At 45.1% G+C, this 23,256-nt stretch overlaps 1 protein-coding gene across 1 annotated transcript; it reads right to left on the bottom strand.

Moving 5' to 3' along the window:
- Positions 1-365: 365 nt before the first annotated feature.
- On the bottom strand, positions 366-12,628 carry LOC120945844 (histo-blood group ABO system transferase-like). The gene is made up of 3 exons (XM_040360359.1): positions 12,442-12,628; positions 6,675-6,803; positions 366-1,138 (listed from the first exon to the last, which is right to left on the bottom strand). The coding sequence occupies exons 1-3, from the start codon at positions 12,594-12,596 to the stop codon at positions 454-456; spliced, it is 969 nt and encodes a 322-aa protein (XP_040216293.1). The 5' UTR covers positions 12,597-12,628; the 3' UTR covers positions 366-453.
- Between the last annotated feature and the right edge of the window lie 10,628 nt (positions 12,629-23,256).

Below are 23,256 nucleotides of genomic sequence, written 5' to 3'. Positions count from 1 at the left end.
CACCAATTGTTTTTGTTCAGATCCACAGAGGGTTCTTTGCCATGAGGTGCCATGTTAAACTTCCAGTAACCAGTATGAGAGAGTGAGAGCGATAACACCAAATTTAACACACCTGCTCCCCATTCACAACTGAGACCTTGTAACACTAACAAGTCACATGACACCAGGGAGGGGAAATGTCTAATTGGGCCCAATTTGGACATTTTCACTTAGGGGTGTACTCACTTTTGTTGCCAGTGGTTTAGACATTACTGGCTGTGTGCTGAGTTATTTTGAGGGGACAGCAAATGTACACTGTTATACAAGCTGTACACTCTCTACTTTACATTGTAGCAAAGTGCATTCCTCTGCGATGTCACATGAAAAGAGGTAATAAAATATTTACAAAAATGTGAGGGGTGTACTTACTTTTGTGACATACTGTATGGTTCCATGTGAATTGGTGAGAGCATTTTAGTTTCTTACTTCCTCATGGTTTTTACGCACTGCTAAAAATCTCTTCCTTTTAATTAGATGGCCATTGACCAAACCTGTGTCCCAAATATATTCTGAAGAAAGTACTTTAGTAGGTTTATTGTATACCAAATATCTGTTGAAATGGGATTCCTCCTGCCAAATGGCTTCAATGTTCTTTTTCTTGTCCTCCTTGATCCCATTATGGCAAGCTGTGCTAAGTTTGTACATTTCTTCCACCTTCCCACCATATAATGCTGCCATATAATAAAAGTCCCCTTCACCATAAGGTATGTAAGCTGCAGAAATGGTCCGTCGCTCGTATGTAAATTGTTTTGGATCACTAAGGAACAACTGTGGATGGATTGTGGCAAATCGGTCACCAAGGATTTCCACTCCCATATGGTCATTAAAGACCATGTCCACATCAGCACATACCAAGTAGTCAATCTCATTTGGCATCCGTTCCTTTGTAATGGCGGTCAGGGTTTCCATTCGTCGCATGGACACATCTTGCCATCGCTTGTCAGCGGACACTTCATGCAACTGCAGATTGCGACCTTCACCCATTTTGGGCTTAGATACATTATTGACATTGTCAGTAAAAACGTAATACGTAACATTGTGGCCAACCATAAAGAAACGTTCTGCCGTTTCCAGGAATGGACCAAGAAACCGAATGTACCTGGAAATAAAGATTTCATTGTTAAAAAATACTCTAAACACAAGAAGGAAAAAAAAAACACATCTGATATTGTCAAATAAAGCTCTATGGATTTCAGTCAACTGTTTTATTTTTCCCTTCGTATTTATCTGATGAAAATGTAAATAATGACAAAATAAAACCCCACAATTTTTTGAAGCGGTCATGACAGTGAGCCGCAGAGATATGCAAAAGGCTAGGTCCCTCAAATTCACCACTTAACCTCCATAAGGTTTTGACCAGACCATTTTTTGCTTGTCAGCACTGTGCTACCTCTGTCTGCCCCTCAACTCACCCCATCAGTTTCCTCAAGCATCACTGATTTACTAATAGACATATCAGCCTGGATGTCACACCACTTCTTCAGATTGACTCTATCTAAAACCGAGCTCTTAACCACTTCACCCCTGAAAGCAGGGTCGGGACAAGAGGTGGGCACGAAGGACAGCTGCCCCTGGCGCAATGGTTTATTGCAGGGATGGGGGGCACCCTGACCCTAACTCTAAGTGAAAGGGGGGCGCAGTTTGGCATCTTTGCCCTGGGCACTGGATGACCTTGTCCTGGCACTGCCTGGAAGAATTTGCGTCCTTAATGACCAGAGAATTTTTGCGATACGGCACTGAGTCGCTTTAACTGACAATTTTGCGGTCGTGCTACGCTGTAGCCAAACAAAATTGATGTCTCTATTTTCACACAATTAGAGCTTTCCTTTGGTGGTATTTGATCACCTCTGCAGATTTTATTTTTTGCGCTATAAAAAAAAAAAAAGAGCGACAATTTTGAAAAAAACAACAACATTTCTTTTACTTTCTGCTATAATACATATTCAAAAAAATATATAAAAAACGAATTTATTTATCAGTTTTGGATGATATATATTCTTCTACATATTTTTGGTAAAAAAAAAAAATCACAATAGACCTATATTGATTGGTTTGCACACGTTATCGCGTCTACAAACTACGGAATCGATTTAGGGACGATCTGCGATTTTTAACGGGACTGCAACAAATCTGAGCCCAAATTACACTTTTTGGGGACCAGTGACATTATTACATTGATCAGTGCTATAAAAATGCACTGATCAATGCAACAATGAAACTGGCAGGGAAGTGAAAGAGATTAGATTACTGGACATCCGACCACCCTCCTATCCTGGTAAATTCACCGCGACCACACACAGGAACAAGTTAAGAAGTATTCTTTATTGACTTGTACGAGGAGACAAGTTACAGCAAAAGGACAGATATTTGCCTACTGGTTCTGACCGCCTGCCACCTGAGCGATAGGCCTGCATGGACAAACAGTCAGCCTGATAGACGCCTATCTGAACAGATAATTGCCCATTGGTTCTCACCCCCATGGCCCGTGCAATAGGGCAGCATACATGGAGGTCAGCCTTATGAGCTCCTATCTGACTTGTCTGGCTAACAATTGTAAAACTGGCATTTATATACCCTCACAAGCCTTATCTCAGCCATCTCTCCTAGATGTGATCGGTTGCTAAGATCTACGTCAATGTAACACCTGTCCTACAGCCAGACAAACTTACCGTATTTATCGGGGTAAAGCACGCACCTCCGTATAACGCGCACCCCAAATCTAGAAGGGAAGAATAAAAAAAAAATACTTACAGTTTGAATGCCCCTCGTCGGTGTCTTGCCCAGCGTCCATCGGCGGCCTTGTCCGGTCCGGCGTCCGTCTGCGGCTTTGGTGGTGTCCTCCCCGCTTCTCCCGCGCTGTCTCTGAGCGCCGCCGATGACATATACCGAGCGCAGTTCAATGAAGGAGAAAAATTACCTGTGGGTCGTATTTAAATTAGGGGGTGCACAAGTTTAGTCCGGCCTAGGGCAGCACAAAACCTAAATACGCCACTGGTTAGGACTACAGAACACATCCTCCTCAGCTCCATAATATGGGGGAGGTGTTCTGGAAATGTCATATCCTATGCCCATATTGATTACTGGTTCCAAATTAAAAACTACTGCAGTAGGGAACAGACACAAAGGAGATACACTCAGCATCGTTCCAAATAACTGTTCTGTTTATGCAAAGCAATTGAAGTTTTTTATACACATGAGCATCCTTCATTGATGTACGCTGATGAGGCTGCACTGATGGGCACTGGTTGGCTGCACTGATGGGCACCGATGGGCTACACTGATGGGCACCGATAAGGCAGCACTGGTGGGCACTGATAGGCAGCACTGGTGGGCACTGATAGGCGGCACTGGTGGGTGGCACTGAGAAGTGGCACTAATAGCTGGCAGTGATGGGTGGCAGTGATGGGCACTGATGGGTGTCAATAATGGGCACTGATAGTCAGCACTGCTAGGTTGCACTGATGAGGCACTGATTGGCACCAATGGTGGTGGGCATTGATAGGTGGCACTTGTGGGCATTGATAAGTGGCACTGGTGGGCACTGCGGATACTGGCAGGTGGCACCGACAGTTGGCACTGGCAGGGGGTTTAGATTGGCACATGAGGCAGATGTGCCTCCTTCCTCTTCGGGACCGTTGTCCCTTGCACCTAATCCGGTGATCGGCTTTTTTTTTCTCCTCACGCTGTCGGCATCGAGCTTCGTTTTTTGTCATTGCCTGACAGCTGATCACGTGGTAAGGGGCCGGGATCGGCCCCTTACTCGGATCTGTGATCACCCGAGTCTCAGTGAAAAATTATACAAAATAATAAATAAAAAATAAAAATGTACCGTATTTATCGCGGTATAACGCGCTCTGGCGTATACCGCGCACCCCCAAAGTGGCCCTCAATCCTGTGGGAAAAAAAGATTTTTTGTTGTTTTGTACTTACAGTTTTGATGTCTTGCGCGGCGTCCATCTGCGGCCTCGTCGGGTCCGGCGTCATTCTGCGGCCTCGACGGGTGTCCTCTTCGGCGGGTCGGGCGTCCATCTTCGGCGGGTCGGGCGTCCATCTTCGGCGGGTCGGGCGTCCATCTTCGGCGGGTCCGGTGTCCATCTTCGGCGGGTCCGGTGTCCATCTTCGGCGGGTCCGGTGTCCATCTTCGGCGGGTCCGGCGTCCTTCGGTGGCGTCCTCCCGCTCGTTTCCCGCCACGACTTTGAATACTGCGCCCGCATATAGCGAGCGCAGTACACTCGTGAATCTTCGGGCAGGCTCGGGCGCCTCTCGCACTGACGTCCTGTACGCTCAGGACGTCAGGACGTCAGTACGAGAGGCGCCGAGACTGGCCGAAGATTCACGAGTGTACTGCGCTCGCTATATGCGGGCGCAGTATTCAAACTCATGGCGGGAAAGCGGGTATCGGCGTATACTGCGCACCCACGATTTTGCCCTGATTTTCAGGGCAAAATAGTGCGCGGTATACGCCGATAAATACGGTACTTATAGTTTGCAGCAGTAATACATTATGTTGTAAATGTTGCTTTTTATTTCTATTCTTGTTCATTCTAGAAAACATCTGATGATCCCGCTAGTTTCCATCTCTGTCTCTTTCATTCTGACCACACCAAATACAGAAGCCGATTTTTTCTGGCAATGGTACCGTCTGAATTGGTGCGACGCCGCCTCACCGCACTGATTCCCAAAAGTAGTTCCTGTGCTACTTTTGGCGACTTTGGGGTTAATTTGAAAAGACATCTGTGCATGAACCCACACAGATGTCTGTCAAATTGCCCCCCGAGGTCGGACTGCATTGCTGGTTTGAAATTGTGCAAGCTGAACCAGCACGGTTTCTAACCTGTATCAGTTTAAACCTGGGTTGAATCAGCAGGATGGGTAATAAAATTCAGACTGATCTATGATCAAAAATTACACTTTTCTTCATATGTCAGAAGGCAGCATTAGGCTGGGTTCACACCTATGTCAATTGGATGTTGGTTTACCCGCATCTAATTCTCATAGCAGGAAAATGTGACTGGTTTCTCTATGGAGTCGGTTCACATTTTTCCGGGGGTGGCTGTGGAACGCACTGCATAGAAACGCTGTGTGTCTTTGGCTCTGTTTCAGGGCCGAATTGAGGCAAAGATTTGGTCCTAATTCGTCCCTGAAATGGAGAACAGGGATGCATAGTGTTCCTGTGTGATCCACGTCCGCTTCCAGTGTGAAATAAGCCTGAGGCCCCGTACACACGACCGAGTTTCTCGGCAGAATTCAGCCAGAAACTTGATCGGAGCTGAATTCTGCCGAGAAACCCGGCCGTGTGTACACTTTCGAGTTCCTCGTCGAGCCAAATAGAGAACATGTTCTCTATTTCCTCGTTGTTCAATGAGGAAAGTTGGCTCGCCGAGATCCTCGGCGGCTTCACACAGAACTCGACGAGCAAAACGATGAGTTTTGCCCGTCGAGTTCCTCGGATGTGTGTACGGGGCCTCAGCCTAGGTTCACATTGGAGCAATTTGTCATGCAATTTAAGTGATCAAATCGCATGACAAGTTGCAGCCTATTGGAAGGGGAGGAAATGTGAACACACGCTGTGCTCCGTGTGAGAGATGCTACAGCCAGAAACCTCCGGCAGTAAATGGACTAACTCGGGAGGCAGAGGGGGGGGGGCATTTTTCGTGCAGGGCCTGGGCCTTGTTGGCCTAGGCCAAATTACAGCACTGGTCCTAACACTTTCTGTTCTAGGATGACAAAGGGTTCCTCCAAATATACTGTACAGTTCAGTGAGTGAGCATTGTCACCCTAGGGCAGGAAGTTACTAGCAGGATCACTGGGTGAAAATGTCTGAAAAAATCTGCTGCAGTGACCACATTTAAGGTAAACAGCAATATATTACATTTTTGTTCTTGGGTTTAGATGTATTTTAAGGTCTTTTTTTTATGAATGATAGTAAGAACAATGTATACACAATTCTGACAGCAAAAGTCCGATGATGTGAGCTTTTGACCGTAAATTCCGACCGTGAGAGCTGGTTCTCAAATTTTCAGACAGAAAAAATTCCTATCGGAAAATCTGATCGTCTGTAGCAATTCTGCCGCGCAAAACAATTTGACGCATGCTCGGAAGCATTGAACTTAATTTTCTCGCGTCGTTGTAGTGCTGTATGTCACTGCGTCCTTGACGGTCGAAAGTTCAGAACACTTTTGTGTGACCATGTGTATGCAAGCCAAGCTTCAGCGGAATTTCATCGGAAAAAACATCCAATGTGGTGGCTGCATTGGATTCCTTTTTTATGTTTTTTTCAATCCTTTTTATTATTACTTTTTGATCGGCCAGTAAGAAAGACATGGGGAAGTGGATATCGATGGATAGTTGGAAGATATTATTGTATAGTAAATTATTGATCATATCTCAGCTTCTACCAGGCAATTTAATAATCTGATTGATCAAAATAAGATTACAATTTGGTATGATTGGTGAACTGCAATATATGACATTTTTGTTTTGGGTTTAATACAGCTTTAAATAAAGAAAAATAAAATCTGAGTTTTACATTTACAGTTCATTTTTTACATTCTTTTTGTAATTGCTAAACACTTTGAGGATACGTCGTAAAGCAGTCCTATCTTACAAAACCAGTATATTCACTCATACTTACTTTTTCACAGCAAATACAAACAGTCCTATTCTGGTGTCCTTGTGTTGCTCATTTAAAATGTTTAAATTATATATTCCATCCCAGATGATTGGAGCAAGCCAAGAAGTGAGAACATTCAGACTTGCTTTCCTAATGACAAATAAAATCTATTAGAACAACAACGTTAAACAGTACTCCGGCTAGTACAGACTTCCTTTAGCAATGACACTGGATGTCCTTTTAGCCAGTGCTGGACATGTTGCTGTCTTAAATGGCAATTCCAGGCCAATTGCAGCCTAAGATCCGACGGTGTAACACAGTTACACCTGTCGGATCTTAAGGATATCTATGCGTAACTGATTCTATGAATCAGTTGCATAGATACGACCGGCAGAACTCAGAGATACGACGGTGTATCAGGAGATACACCGTCGTATCTCGTTGTGAATCTGGCCCGATATCTCTAAAGGCTCTGCTATTTATGTTGTTGCTGTAATACATATTCCCTACAATGCCACTATGCTTTCTGATTTTTGATAAAAGTAAGAGCCTCTTCATTTTGGTTTGAAGACTTTAAGGGGGTGAACATGAGCTCCCGAAGGCTGCATTCACACCTGAGCGTTTTGTCGCCTGAAGCACGACGCCCCAAAACGCTAGAGGGGAAAAAATACATTATTCTCTATGGAGATGGTTCACATCTCTACTACAAAATGCCTGACGCCGAACGCCTCAAGCCCAAACAAGTTTCAGACCCTTTTTTGGCGCTCAAATTTTGGCGTTTGGGCGTTTTACATTGGTGACCCTAGACCTGTAAAAAAATCGCAGTAAAAAACGCTGCGTTTTGTCGTGGCAAATCGTGGTAAAAAATGTTGCGTTTTGTCGCGGAAAATCGCGGTAAAAAACATTGCAAAACGCTACGCTCAGGTGTGAATGCAGCCTAAGTAAATTAGTAGGGACCCCTGTTTTTAATTCCCTCCCTGCAATAAAATCTAGATTGTGACTAGTCAGCATGTAATAGCAGAGTAGGAGTGTTCTTTTATTATCACAATCCAGCTTTAAATTGTATGTTAAACCAAAAAAAAAGTAATAAATTGTGTTGTAAATGTTGCTTTTGATTTCTATTATTGTTCATTTTCTAGAAAACATCTGATGATCCCGCTAGTTTCCCTCTATGTCTCTTTCATTCTGACCACACCAAATACAGAAGCAGATTTATTCTGGGGTGGTCGGTTGGTGTCCCTGAGCTTACTACATAAAGCAACAATCAGAACACGTTCTTTGCTTCTATTGCACAGTATTCCCAATCTTTCATAAGGTAGGCTTGCAAAATGTGTTGCCTCTGTTATACAGGGATCTCCCTTTCTCCAGGAGGTTTTACAGTAGCCCCTGATATCACATTTGTCAGTTCTGAGTCCAGTGTGCCAGTGTCAGCTTTACATCTTAGAACCTGTTGTTGATTTTAAAACTCCAGGGTATCTTGGCACTTTGATCTGTGGACACTTCTTATGCCTAAAGCCTCGTACACATGCTCGGTTTACTCGGCAAGAACCAGCAAGAAAACTGCTAGCAGAGCTTTCTTGCCGAGTATATCGAGCGTGTGTACAAGGCTTTAGGTATCTCGACAAGAAAACTGCCCAGAATCTAGACAAGAAAAATAGAGTATAATGCAATAGTGCAGCGCTCAAAATAAGATGGAAAAATAATCCAAATAAACAATATGGCCCAGATTCACAGAGAGCAAGGCGCACATTACGCCGCCGTAGAGCAAACACTGTATGCTACGCCAACACAGCGCAGAGAGGCAAGCATTGCATTCAGCAAGCCAGTGCTCCCAACGCTGCGCCAGAGTGGCGTAGGTTTCGAAGGCGCACGCCGGCGTAAGTGGAAGTGGGCGTGACCCCATGCAAATGATGGGCCGAGCGCAAGACAGGTACGTATCACAAACTGCACATGCGCCGTGACGTGGACGCATACACAGCACCCCCCTGCGCCTGCTCACAACCACGCCGGCACAACTGCCTAAGCTACGTCGGATCACCACGTACGCCGTGAATATATCGTACGCCCAGCCAGACACACGTCCAACGCACAATACGCCGGCTTGTGTTCCCTGGTGCAGACATGTGCATGTCTGTTGCCGGGTTGCACCTCATTTATGGGAAATAACTTTACGCCAGGCACACGCACATTCGTGAATCGGCGTATTTCCCTCATTTGCATGTTTGAATGGCTAATCAATGGGAGCAGCCCCATGCGTCCAGCCCATATGTGCGCCCACCCTACAACGGCGTGTGCAAGCTACGTCGGCGGGGTGTAGCCTGTTTTTAGGCGCATGTTGGTTCGTGGGTCTGCCGCACACATATATGCCGGCGCATATTGGCACGTACATCGGCGTAACGTGTAAGGCCGCGTACACACGCTCGATCCATCTGATGAGAATGGTCCGACGGACCGTTTTCATCGGTTCACCGCTGAAGCAAACTGATGGTCTGATGTGCGTACACACCATCGTTCCAAAAACCGATCGGGTCAGAACGCGGTGACGTAAAACACACGACGTGCTGAAAAAAAAGAAGTTCAATGCTACCAAACATGCGTCGATTTGATTCTGAGCATGCGCGGGTTTTGAACCAATGCTTTTGCATACTAGCCATCGGTTTTGACCTATCGGTCAGCCGTCCATCGGTTCGATTTTAAAGCAAGTTCTCTTTTATTTGACCGAAGGACAACAGACCGATGGGGCGTATACACGGTCGGTTTGGACCGATGAAACAGAACTTCAATCCGTTTTCATCGGTTTGGACCGGTCATGTGTACGCGGCCTTATACTTCGGAAGTAAGTGCTTTGTGAATCTGGGCCTATATGTGATGAAAGTCCACAAAGTGTATATTCAAATAAACAGTGTATAAATAAAGTCCATAAAATATATGTTCATCAATGAAGTTGAAGATATAGGACCTCCACCGAAGTTTCAGTGTGCAGATATGGAAAAAACACCACACCACCGTGCAAACAATCCGCTTACCAGAGAAAAATCATGTTCTCTATTTTTTTCGTCGTGAGATTCTCGGCAGTTTTCCTGCCGAGAAACCCGAGAGTGTGTATACTTACCTGTCGCCGTGGAAACCCGCGCATGCTCGAAATGACTTTGACGCATGTGAGGTAGCTTCCTAGGCATAGGTAGGTTGCAGCAACGGCATCGAATGTGAAGAGCGCATGCTCGTCGTACGTGATGACGTCAACGCATTCTTGCCTTTCAAGAGAACCGCGGTTATTTTGAAAGGAGAGTCTGTACACTCTGGCGGACAGAGATTCTTGCCAAGAATCTCGTCAGGAAAAACAAGGGTTTTTTCCTGACGAGATTCTGGCCTGTGTGTACAGGGCTTAAGGATATTGATGTGATGTGAGTGAGATATTGTTTTATTTTATATTAGCCACTTCAATACCCAGCACTTTTACCCCCTTCCTGCCAAGGCCAATTGTCGCATTTTGAATGACAATTGCACGGTCATGCAACACTGTACCCAAACAAAAAATGTTATTATTCTTTTAAGAGAGATTTATTTTGGTGGTATTTAATCACCATTGTGTTTCTTATTTTTTGCTAAAAAAATGAAAAAGACTGAAAATTTGGAAAGAAATTGAAATTGTTTTTGTTATAAAATGTTGTAAGTAATTTTTCTCCTTCACTGATGTGTGCTGATGAGGCGGCACTGGTGGGCATCCCAGATGGGGCTTCACTGATGATCATTGCACCGATTATTATCAGCACAGACCCCCCTCCGTCCTCTGTCAGGAGAGCCACTTATCGACTCTTCTCTACTCACGCGCTGTGATCGGAGATGTAGTGTATTCGAGCAGCACACTACACCACCGAACGCTGCGCAGCACTAAGCGGCATGTTGTGAAGGACGTCATATGACGTCCAGTCACAATTAAACCACCACCTGACTGATGGAGTTTAAAAGGTTAAGTTCACCCTTACATAAAAAGAATAAATGCACATATTTTTGCAGGTAAAAAATTATAATAAATGTATTATTTTTAAAAAACAGGAGCCTGCAAAGTATTGCACCCGTGATCAGCAAATCACGGGTGTAGTGTCAGGCTCCTGCATATACTACCTACAGCTCTGTTGCCCATACCTCTGTACAGTAAACATATACACATTACTGGAAATTAAATAAGCATCCACTTACATCAAAGGTTAGGGATGTCAGCACCAAAGTAAGTTTGAATCAATCAACTCTCCCATGAAGTCAGGTGAAATGGTAAAAGGTCCACGATCCCAAGACAGTTCACCCATGCAGTCTCAGGCCAGAGCCGATATGAGAGTACAAAGCCATCAATAGCAATGTTTACAGCGCTCATGGGACTAGAATAGGAAGCAGCCAGGGAGAGACATAAAGCACCACTTGCAGAGCTTTCAACAGGGATTAGTACAAAGGGCTTGAGAAAGGGGCTTGATGCCCAGAAACACATTGTTGTTTTTATTCCAATGCCTGTTAACAGCTCTGCAAGTGGTGCTCTGTGCCTCTCCCCCGATGCTTCCTACTCCTGTTCCTGAGCGCTGCAGACACTGCTATTGCTGGCTGTGTACTCTTTATATATACCAAAAATACCTGTGCTTCTGATCTCTATAGTAACAGCTGTTGTGTAAAACACAATCAATGTCCTTTTAATTATTAAACCTCAGCACTGAGGTTTAATAATTATAAGAACATTGATTGTGTGGGTAAACTGTCTTGGAATCCTGGACCTTTTTCCATCCTGTTGGTCTTCAAGGGTACAGTTGTTTGACTCCAATTGATGTTGGTGTTGACATCTCTGACCTTTGATGTAAGTGGATGCTTATTTTATTTCCAATAAAGTGTATATGTTCCTGACATCTTTTTTGGTGCTCTGCTTCTTATATTTACTGCTGTGAGTCTGCACCTTCCCAAGGTGGCTCTTTTGTGGTGCTGCATCTTGATGTATGGCAGATGCCGAACTCACACAAACAAGAAATAAATCATATATCGCCAAGCATTTTTTTCAGTTAATGGACAGATGTTGTGAGATGTTTATTTAACATAGCCTTTGTGCTTTTCATCCTCTCACTTCAATACTTGACCTTTATCATCCCCTAACGTCAGTTCACATTTATGCAAAACAGCTGTATTCATATTGTTCTTTGTTATTCATTCCTCTGTGCGGGTTGTCATTTTCAGAGCTGTAGGCAGTGTAATTGTAACTACAGACATGCTGATCAGCGCACCTGCAGTTCATTTAAAAAAAAAAAGTCCATCTGCTACGGTGGAAGACTGTACTTGTAGTTCATTCATTCACAGGAATCTATGAACGAATGATGTGACTGTGTGCAGGGAGAAGAACCCCTGCCCGCTGTCACAGGGAGCAGAATATCTGGGAGAGAGGGTGCAGCGGGTGGAACATTTAACAAGTTCCAAAGGTGAACTTATCCTTTAATTTCAAATTAAGTCTATAGTAGTCAAAACAGTGTACCAATAATCTGTAAACTCTCATAATTTATCATCAATTCTCATAATTGATATCATAATTTATCATCAAAATCAGGATTTGACAAACCCAGCACCACACCTTGAGTCAAGTCCAGTTCAGTGCCACTGTGAGGTATACAGTGTTCATAGTATAGGGAAGTAGGACAGCTTGGCATTTTCTAATTGGCATTGACTACTGCTGTTATTTTCAAGCTACTGTGTGTTTATGGCCAGCTTATTCTATCTATGATTATGTATTTGCATTAAGGATAAAAATTGTATATCCTACCTTCCCTTTACATTATTCACCAGTAGTTTCCTCTCACAATGCGCCAATTCTGTGGCCTTGTCATCCATTTTCTGTGAGCAGATGTCTAAATTCTTTGAGCAGGCATCCACTTTCCCTAACCAGATAGTCTTTTCTTTGATTTGAGACAATTTCATTTGGTGGTATAAACTGCAAAGTAACAGAAAATGTGCTTAAAAAACTATGCAGTAATGTACTATATTAAAAACAATAGCTAAACAAATACAAATGAAAAAAAAAATTATTTAGAGCTTATAAAAAGTGTAAAAACAAACATATAATTAACAGTAGGACCACACAACAACTTGGTGCAAAAGTTGCTAAAAAATAAAATGTGGAAGAACGGCACACAGAGACCCAACAAAATTGGCAGAATTATTATTTGATTGAAGTGATACTAGAGACCCACTTTTTCTAAAATAATGTCATACTTACCTGCTCTGTGCAATGATTTTGCACGGAGCAGCCCAAATTCTTCTCTTCTCGTGTCCCCCGCTGGTGCCCCTGGCCCCTCCCCCTGCTGAGTGCCCCCTGAGCAAGCCGCTTGCTCTGGGGGCACTCGTACATGCTCACTACGCAGCTTCCTCTCTATGTCTAAGAGACACACAGATCTCAGCTCAGCCCCACCCCCTCCTCACTGGCTGTGATTGGCAGCAGCGGGAGCCAATGGCTCCCTCCGCTGTGTCTCAGCCATTGAGGAGGGCGAGACCTGGGAGAGCCACTGATCTTATGCACATTGCTAGAGGGAGATTGGGCTCAGGTAAGTATAAGGGGGCTGAGGGGAGAGCTGCACACAGAAGTTTTTTTTACCTTTTATGCATAGAATGCATGACGATAAAAAAACCTTCAGCCTTTAGAACCACTTTACGTTGTGGATAGGCAAACAACAACTGGAGTACAGCGCCATAGTACTTTATTTAACAGTTCCACAAATATAATACCCAGAGCACAATCTCAAAAAAACATAGCATTTCCATGTTAGGGGCACATTGCCAAGGTTCCAACAGTCGACAGGTTGTCCCTTTGGCAGGCTTTTGTTACCAGAACAGCATCTAAGTAGAGGGGTGGCTGTAGGCAAAGCAGTGGTGTATCTGCCAATAGAAGACTGATGTGGTTTCTAAGTCACAGCACAGGAGTCCTAGGATTAACAGTACTGGCAGAGATTTCCTAATTCTGTCCCTCCTTTTCAGGAACCTCTTCCTAGGCTAAATAAGCTGTCCTTAACCTGCGTTGATTCTGTCCCTAATCTACCCACTTTGCAACTGCACGTCATCCGCAGCAGGACACTGCTATTTATTAGTATAGGAAGGCCCGGAGCTAGGAGGAACGAATAAAGCACAAGGCTGGCATGACAGGGTGGAAGGTGAACCGGACAGTTGAGGGTTAATGTGCCAAGGAGATAGGTGGTAGTTTCTTACTTGCATGATTGGTGAGCAGACAGGGTGATGGGGAGGAGCGTAGGAGAAAAGGCTGGAGGAAGGAATGGTACCACAGCAGTCGATGTTGGGAAGACATCAGAGGAATGTCCCGCCCTTCCTCCCTGGGATAGATAAATAGATTTTTTTGTTGTTTAACCACTTCATCCCGGAAGATTTGGCTGACCAATGACCGGGTCATTTTTTGCGATTCGGCACTGCGTCGCTTTAACTGACAATTGCGACACTGTACCCAAACAAATTTGGAGTCCTTTTTTCCCCACAAATCATCTCTGCGATTTTTTTTTTTTGCGTTATAAACAAAAAAAGACAATATTATGTACTTTTTGCTATAATAAATATCCACATTTTAAAATTAAAAAAAAAAAAAAAAATTCTCGGTTTAAGCCGATATTTTTTTTTTACCAAAAATATGTAGAAGAGTACATAAGTGTATATTGATTGGTTTGCGCAAAAGTTATAGCATCTACAAAATAGGAGATCGATTTATAGCATTTTTATTATTGTAGCACTACCCCGTAGGAGCTGCTGGTTTAGATTTGGGTCTTTGCACGTTACCTCTAAGTTCGTTGTCCAGGGGAGAAAGTCTATAGAAATTGCAATGTCCACACAAGATGCATGGGATGCATGGGAACTGAAAGCTAGTGGAGATCACTAAAGTAGCCATGCCTACTACAGTGATTTCCAACTTCCTCCGGGATCCCACAGGTATGACAAATACTGTACATAAAAATCCAAAAATCAATCTATCGTTAACAGCGCTCTCTCTGTACTAAAAGTACAGTACTGTGTGCTTGGTAATTCAAAAGGCCAGAAGCTTAAATTGATAGATGAGTGGTAATATGTGCGCTCATTTCCAAAAAACACAAAAGTTCTATTTGTATAAAAGGTCTAAAGTTTATAGTGTGCATCCACTTCAAGGTGAAAGGACAGTAAAGCTCTTTCGAATCCCATCACCACCACACCACGTGCACTTCTCACTCCTATGGCAATACACTCACCACAATAATAAATGATAAAAGCCTTGCATCTCCAAATCTCCTTGAGAAGTCAATTGTCATTCAAAGAAAAGGATCCTCATCAAATCACACGAAAGGAAAGGAACATACATAGCGTAATCCTGTATACAAAATACATCTTCCCGAAGAATAAAAATGCCCTTACAAGATAAACAATCAAAATTCACATTGATCCAACATAGAAAATGCTGCACATTCAACCTGTGTACGATTACCACTTCCTTAATACCCTGGCCGCGGTGATGCCTGGGACGAGACAGTCTGGAAGAGCCACGTGATCACGCCTAGTGTGTTTTGTCATCACGTCTTTGTTAGAGGGCGTGGCCACGCAGCACGGCTCAGTCCTTTTAAACAGAAGACATCCTGGATGTCAACCCTGGAGGTACAACTGTGAGTTAATTGGCTCAAATCACTTCTGCCAGTGATATGCCGAATGTGGGACCCTACACATGCAATAAGATACTAATTGTGTCAAAACCCACTTCATTCGCTGTTGTAACACACCTGGGTGGGATCGGAGCGCACTCTCTGTGACCCCAACCCACCCTATATTGAAGCCTATAAAACCAGCCTCCCTACATTGAAATCCATGTGTGCTGAAAGGCTGTGATGACAGGGAGGGGCGGTGCCTCCATGCACCCTCAATGGATGGGCCGCCCCTGGGGTATAGAATACTGGGGGGATTGTGGGTTTTTTCTGGGAGGGAGGAACTAAAATGTTGTAGGAGCTTTTTTGCTTTTTTCAACTCTGTTTTATCTTTTAATAAAATATTTATGAGGAAGTAGCCTTTGGGTGGTCTATCGTATTCCCTTTTTTGTAGCGACTGTAGCACCCTCTAGTGTCCACCTAGTGTAGATAAGGGTAGGGGTTCCGACACAGGTCAGGCTGGTCAGGCTGGAGGCCTTCGCAGACCAATCCTATGTCACCTCCCCTTGGTTCTGGAGGTCCCTGGAAACTTCTAGAAGCTAGTGGGTGGAGGTAAAGAGGCTGGGTCTGAATACTGATAGGAGTTTCGACCAACCCCCAGGCAGGAGGCCCTGGCAGGGTGGTTGAACCAGCTCATTAATATGGTGGAGCCTGAGCAGCAGGGGAGTCGTGGAAGATGGAATGCTAAGGTTGCTTCTGTGTTGCCTGGGATGTGACATCCAGGGCTAGGGGGCTCTACCTCTAGGCTTGGAACTGAGGAAAGGAAAGAGAGGAAGCCTATGAGATGAGTCCCCATTACCTTTAGACATCTGGGCTGGCATGGCAAGATCTGATCAGCTGGAGACCTGAACAGGAGTCTAGCCCAGTGCAGCAGGGAGCAAAGCACAGTGTGAGACCTCAGCACACTCAGGGGTATGCAAGGGGAAAGACTGCCAAATGTTTCCATCCCACGGATATGGCAATAATATCACCCCTGACCATCCATGGGGGACCTTACTACCAGAGACATCCATCTCCTGAGTGTTTTTCCATCAAATATCTTGGGTTTTCCACCTCAGCTTCTATGGCTAGTGAATTGTTCGGTCGGCCTGCAGCTCACATCGCTCTACTTCAGACTCATAGCTATATTGTAAGTATGGGTGGATATTTTTCATACTTTTTTTTCACAACATTTTCATATTAGCAGGTTATTTCTCGCACACAGCATATGCATATCACAAATTACACCCCAAAACACCATCTACTACTCCTCCTGAGTATGGCGATACCACATATGTGAGACTTTTACACAGCATGTCCACATACAGAGGCCCAACATGCAGGGAGCACCATCAGGTTCTGGAGCAGGGGATTTAGAAGACTCACATTTTCATGGATAAAAAAGCGCTTAACAGGTGTAGCGCCCTGCTCCCAATGACTGGGGCGCTATTCTAAATTTAGAGGGTGTCTGAGCCAATAGTGGGCTCAGACTTTGTTGAATTCCATTTAAATTAGCCTCTGTTCTGGCTATGGTTGTGCTTGATAGGATTTTCCCCTGTGACCTGTAGGTGGCGTTACCACCTCAGGCCCATGTTGGAACACAAGCGAACCATAGTGTGTTAGGTGACCTTCCTCGGCAGCAGCCCGGGGGTTCATCCAAAAAAAAAAAAATTTTAACATTAGATTCAGGCGAGTTGTTAGAAGCACAATCGCGTGTTTTTTTTAAAATCGGTGCCGTACATACTGTTTTATAGATATATGTTCTCCGCGGCTTCCGGGTATAATCTGCGGGACTGGGCGTTCCTAATTGGTTGACAGGCTTCCGACCGTCGCATACAGCAATACAGCGTGTCACGAGTTGCCGAAAGAAGCCGAACAGGCGCCTTATAGAGCCGACTCAAATTAATGATTTAACAAAAAAGTGATTTACATATCAATAGACAGTAGTGGCCAAAAATGAGTGGGACAAGAATGAAAACGGCTGGGGTCAGAATGATAGTCTTTTCTATTTATTAACATTCAATTTGCAACAGTCATGAGCTGAAAATCGTGTGTGATTGATAAAACCAAAAATTAAAACTATGTCACTTTTTTTATACACAGGAAGACCTCAGCCAGGATGAGGCTCTGGAATGTGGTAGCCAGGAGGAGGTGGGGGTAATGCCGCGTACAAACTTTACAGTTCGGGTTCGCTCAACTCTACTCTCAATATCAACTATTTCTGTAATAATGCCACATCCTCAACAATGCTTCTCTCCACAGACGCAGAGAAGGCATTTGACAGGGTAAGCTAGGGATTCCTGAGGGGTGATAGGATCGGAAAAAATGCAATAAAGTGGATGGAAGCATTGTATGATTGCCCAACGGCAGCCATTAAGGTCAATAGTGTATTATCTAATAACTTTACGTTGGCAAACGGCACTCGTCAGGCATGTCCTCTCTCACCACTTCTTTTTATACCTACTCTAGAGCCGTTGCTGAGACATATCAGAAGTAACCCAGATATAAACAGGTGCACAGGTTGGAAGGACATCTCATAAAATAGCTGCTTTTGCAGATGATCTACTTTTTTTTTGTTTGCATTACTGTGGTGATCCAAACATGCTGGTGTGTTTACAATCTGATGCTCCCCCCCCCTAGGGGAACCCCTTTTCATATATTCTGGCTATGCCCTTGAATACAGCCTTATTCAAGGGCATTTGAAAGTTGATCAAAACCTTACTGGTCTATCCCTTGTTAAAAAACTTAGGAGCTTGTCTAATTCATCTTAGCCCCCTCTCCAAAAACAAATATCAACAATCAGTGGTAAGGCATTTGTTAAATGCAGCAAGGGCTTGTGGTCCAGCACATTGAAAACCCTCATCTCCACCTACTGTAGTTCAATGAATTAGAACAGGAAATCAAATAATGAGAATTGAGGAACTGACAGCATCGTTAAACAGGCAGGAAGCCCATTTTCGCAAAATATGGTCACAATGGATACATTTTACTTTATCAGCAAGATGCCAGATGCTTGCTGAAAATAGACCTGGGTCTGATTAGAAAGCAATGCTGTGGAATGATATTTTAGTGGTGAATGTACTTGGGGAGTAAGCGCGAGGGGGGGTTCTTCTTCTAGGAAGGAAGAGGTTTTGATAGGGAAGTGGGAAAATGTGTATAATTCATGGGGATCTGCAGTGAATTCCCTCAAGTGAAGTAAAAATGTAATATGACTTTTCTCAGAAAACCTAGAACCGAGCAGCCCTTGTTCTCCTCATTGCCATCCACCCTCGGGTTATGGGCATCAGAGGTCAACTGGGGTAAGTGATGTTTAATGATACGGGAAAATTAAAAAAAGACGTCTAAGGAGAAATGGGGGATGATGGGGAGGAAAAGGGTTGAACCTTTGGTTTTAAATGAGAGAAAGCATAAGGGAAGAATTAGGTAGAGAACAATGTGCTACATCTAGAAATTGGGTCTGGCACAGGTGTGGATGTGTGGTGGGGTTCTACACGTCCTCTTGAAATGGCCGGCTACCTCTGCAGCAGGCTTGAGCGAATGCGTCAAGTCTCCATATAAGATTAAAAAAAAGGTATTTAGTTATTAATGTTGGTAAAAGTGGTTGCAAAGGTTTGTGTTTTTCCCCCTTAATGCATCATATACATTAAAGCGGATCTCCACTCTAAAGTGAAGTCGCGCTGATCGGCACCCTCCCCCCCTCCGGTGTCACATTTGACACCTTTCAGGGGGGAGGGGGGTGCACCGACAGGTATCTGCACCCACTTCCGGCCCTACGATGCGGACAAAAGACGGGTTTTTTCCTTGTTTCCCGTCCGTCCCCCGTTGTATGCTGGGAACACTCGGCTCCCAGCACACAGCGGAAGCCAATCGGCGGGCGCAGCGCGACTCGCGCATGCGCTGTAGGGAACCGGGCAGTGAAGCCGGAGCGCTTCACTTCCTGGTTCCCTCACCGTGGATGGAGGGGGGAGCAGCAGGGTGACGAGCGATCGGCTCGTCATCTGCTGCGATCGGCGCTGGACTCCAGGACAGGTAAGTGTCCTTATATTAAAAGTCAGCAGCTGCAGTATTTGTAGCTGCTGGCTTTTAATATATATTTTTAGTGGCACATCCGCTTTAAGGTGAAAAAACACCTGGCAATGAAGACCCCCCAGTCCCCTCCCCCTTTAACTTACCTGAGCCTGTTGACCTGCTGTGCGCGTCCCCTGGCGTCTTCTTCTCCACTGCTTCTTGGAGTTGATTGGATAGATTGATAGCAGCACAGCCATTGGCTCCCGCTACTGTCAATCAAATCCAATGACGTGGCTGCCAGGGGCAGGACGAGACATATACTCTGTGTCTATAGACGCAGAGTGTATGAGATGGGAGCGCGCTGTTATACCTGAAGGGTTTCACATGTACTGGCACTTTAAGGCTGGCTCCACCCAGCAGTGATGACAAGGGTCAAGGGGTATAGTAGCCATCTTGGAGAGACCACATGTAGGAAGAGATAACCTGTAATGTCCTGAGATGAATGTTCCAGTGTACAGTCTGTACTGAATAAACATCCATTGTTCCAGCCCAGAGTCTTGTCTCCCTCACAACACAGAGGATATAACAGTGGCGACGAGGATGGGATTTATAAAGTGTCTATCAGTCTGAGAGAGAGACAAAGACATTGTGGATTGTCACCTGGATAAAAGCAATCACAGATCCCAGCAGGAAAATGTCATTAATCGGGACATTAAGTGAGTTTGATGGAGAACAGACATCCTGGAGTTCCTGGGTTGAGAGACTGGAACAGTATTTCAGTGCAAATGCCATCCCAGACAACAGGCAAGTAGCAGTGTTTCTGACAGTGGTTGGGGCCAAGACATATGACACTCTGAGAGATTTGCTTTCCCCTGTAAAACCAGCAGCTAAGACATTGGCAGAGCTGCTGACACTGCTAGAGGATCACTTCCAGCCTAAACCATTAGAGATTGCAGAAAGATTTCGCTTCTATCAGAGGCAGCAACAGACAGGTGAAGAGATTAAAGTTTATGTGCTCGCCCTTCGCAGACTAGCCTCTACCTGTTCTTTTGGGGACTACCTACCTACTGCACTGAGAGATAAGTTTGTCATGGGACTGAATTGTGAGTCAACACAAAAAGAGACTGTTAACAGAGAAAGACCTTACCCTTACAAAGGCAATTGAGATAGCTTCAGTGATGGAAATGGCTGTGAAAGATACAGAGGAATTGAACCCCCAGAGCAGAAGGGAAGAGGTGAAGCAGGAAGTTTTCAGGACAGCAGTCAAACCAACTGCTGCAAACTGGAAATACAGACCCCCACCAAGCCGGGGGTCAGCTTGCTACCATTGTGGGAATACAGACCATGATTACAAAGTCTGCCGGTTTAAGGATCAGACCTGTCATAATTGCGGTAGGACCGGCCATCTGAAACGAGTTTGCCGTAGCAAGAAGGTGCGAGATAAACAACCTCTGAACCCCAAGACTAAGACATATATGGTGGGAAGATATACATCATCATCTGAGTCCGAGGATGAGGAAGTGCTCCACAGATTAGACATACATCATATGCATTCAGCACCCTCCGCAATGACTGTAGATGTAACCATTGAGGGAAAGAAACTCAGGATGGATGTAGACACAGGAGCAGCAGTTTCAGTTATCACCCAGAAACAATGGAGACAACTTCAGACCCGAAAAACTGTCCGCCCAACACCAATCAAACTGCAGACATACTCAAAGCAGATACTCCACCCACTGGGTTACGCAAAAGTAAAGGTATTGTACAAGGGTCAGACAAAGAGACTGCCATTATATATCCTAGAAAATGGGGGACCCCCTCTAATCGGGAGAGACTGGATTGCTCACTTTGGTATGCCAGACATCGCCATAAGTCCCTGTAACACCGTTACCATTCCATTAGGAGATAATGAGGGATGGGTGGTGTCCCTGAAGCAGCGGTTCCCAAAGATTTTTGATGACCAGTTGGGAAAAATAAAGCATGACTGTGTGAGACTCAAGCTGAAACCCAACGCTCAGCCTAAGTTCTTCAAAGCTCGGACAGTACCTTTCGCACTCCGAGCAGGTGTGGAAGCAGAACTAAGTCGGCTGGAGGAACAAGGTGTCATGTCAAAGGTAGAGCACAGCGAGTGGGCATCACCAGTTGTACCGGTAAAGAAATCGAATGGGGACTTGCGCATTTGTGGCGATTTCCGCATGGCACTGAACTCTCAACTGGAAATAGACCAGTATCCCCTACCCAGAGTAGATGACATTTTTGCCTCTCTTGCAGGAGGTCAAAAGTTCACCAAGCTTGATCTCAAACAAGCATATTTACAGTTTGAGGTCCATCCTTCTTCCCGCAAGTTTCTGACCAACAACACCCACAAGGGACTGTATCAATATAATCGGATGGTGTTTGGGGTAGCCTCTGCCCCAGCCATTTGGCAACGAAAAATGGACGAGATTTTGGCGGACATTCCTTTCACTCAGTGCCTGCTAGATGATATGCTCATTACAGGACGGACCGACCAGGAACACAAGCAGAATGTGGAGCTTGTGTTGGCGAGACTCCAAGAACAGGGTCTGAAAGTGAACTTAGCAAAATGCCAATTCATGGTGCCTAAATTGGAGTTTTGTGGCCACCTTGTGGATGCAGAAGGTATACACACCATGGAAGCCAAGGTTGATGCTTTAGTCAAAGCTCCAGCCCCAACCAACGTCCAGCAGCTGCGATCATACCTTGGCTTGCTGAACTATTACCACAAATTCCTGCCAGACCTGGCACACACCTTGTTTCCGTTGAACAAGCTTTTGGAGAAACACTCCAGATGGGACTGGTCGGCTGCATGCCAACGTGCTTTTGAAGTTTCTAAGCGGAAGCTGTTGGCGTCACGCATGCTCGTGCACTATGACCTCCAGAAGCCTCTCACCTTGGCTTGTGATGCCTCACCCTATGGTCTGGGGGCGGTACTATCTCACATCTTACCAGATGGGTCAGAAAAACCAGTGGCATTTGCCTCCAGGTCTTTGACAAAAGCAGAAAGCAATTACTCACACATTGACAAAGAGGCTCTTGCGCTGATATGGGCAATTAAGAAGTTTCATCTTTACCTGTATGGTAGGGAATTCACCATACTGACGGACCATAAACCACTCCTTCAGATCTTTAGCCCTGACAAAGGCATCTCCCAGACTACTGCGGCCCGCCTCCAACGCTATGCCCTATTCTTGGGGGCATACAGCTACAAAATTCAGTATCGTGGTCATGATGCCAATGCTAATGCGGACGCTATGTCCCGACTGACAGGGAGGTCCATGGACTCTTCTCCACCGGTCAAGAGTTGTCGTTACACCAGCCTGTCCTTCTTGTCTTCTGGGGAGATAGCAGCCCATACAACCAAGGATACCTTTCTGAAAACCATACTCTCCTGGGTACGTTCCGGTTGGCCTGCAACTGTCACACAGGAGTATGAACCTTATTTCCGTAGGCGTATGGAATTAACTGTGGCTGGCAACTGTGTTTTATGGGGAGACCGAGTGATCATTCCACAGACCCTCCGGAGACACATTCTGGACTTGCTACATACTGGTCATCCCGGGAGCACACGTATGAAACAAAAGGCCAGAGGCTATGTGTGGTGGCCAAACCTAGACTCAGATATCAAAACATATGTGAATGCTTGTGCTGGATGTGCACAAACGGCAAGAGACCCTCCTCGAGGGTGCGTCCAGCCCTGGACTTGGCCCACGGTTCCTTGGTTTCGCCTACACTTGGACTTTGCAGGCCCGATCAGAGGACACACCTTCTTGATCATAGTGGACGCCCATTCAAAGTGGCCTGAGGTCATTCCTGTTACTCAGCCAACGACTAAGGCAACGGTTTCCATACTGTTACATCTCGCTGCTACGTTTGGATACCCCAGAGAAATCGTCACAGACAACGGTGCA

This window comes from Rana temporaria, chromosome 7, assembly GCF_905171775.1.
Source record: "Rana temporaria chromosome 7, aRanTem1.1, whole genome shotgun sequence".
Taxonomy (NCBI): Eukaryota; Metazoa; Chordata; class Amphibia; order Anura; family Ranidae; genus Rana; species Rana temporaria.
Note: the sequence above shows the minus strand (reverse complement) of the source record. Positions and strands in the feature narration are given on the sequence as shown.

Coding starts and splice junctions, on each gene's coding strand:
- LOC120945844 (XM_040360359.1), bottom strand. CDS start 12,596: ATGAAATTGTCTCAAATCAAAGAAAAGACTATCTGGTTAGGGAAAGTG. Junction 6,804..12,441: donor GTGAATAATGTAAAGGGAAG/GTAGGATATACA, acceptor ATTTGTCATTAG/GAAAGCAAGTCTGAATGTTC. Junction 1,139..6,674: donor TTTGTATTTGCTGTGAAAAA/GTAAGTATGAGT, acceptor CTTTATTTCCAG/GTACATTCGGTTTCTTGGTC.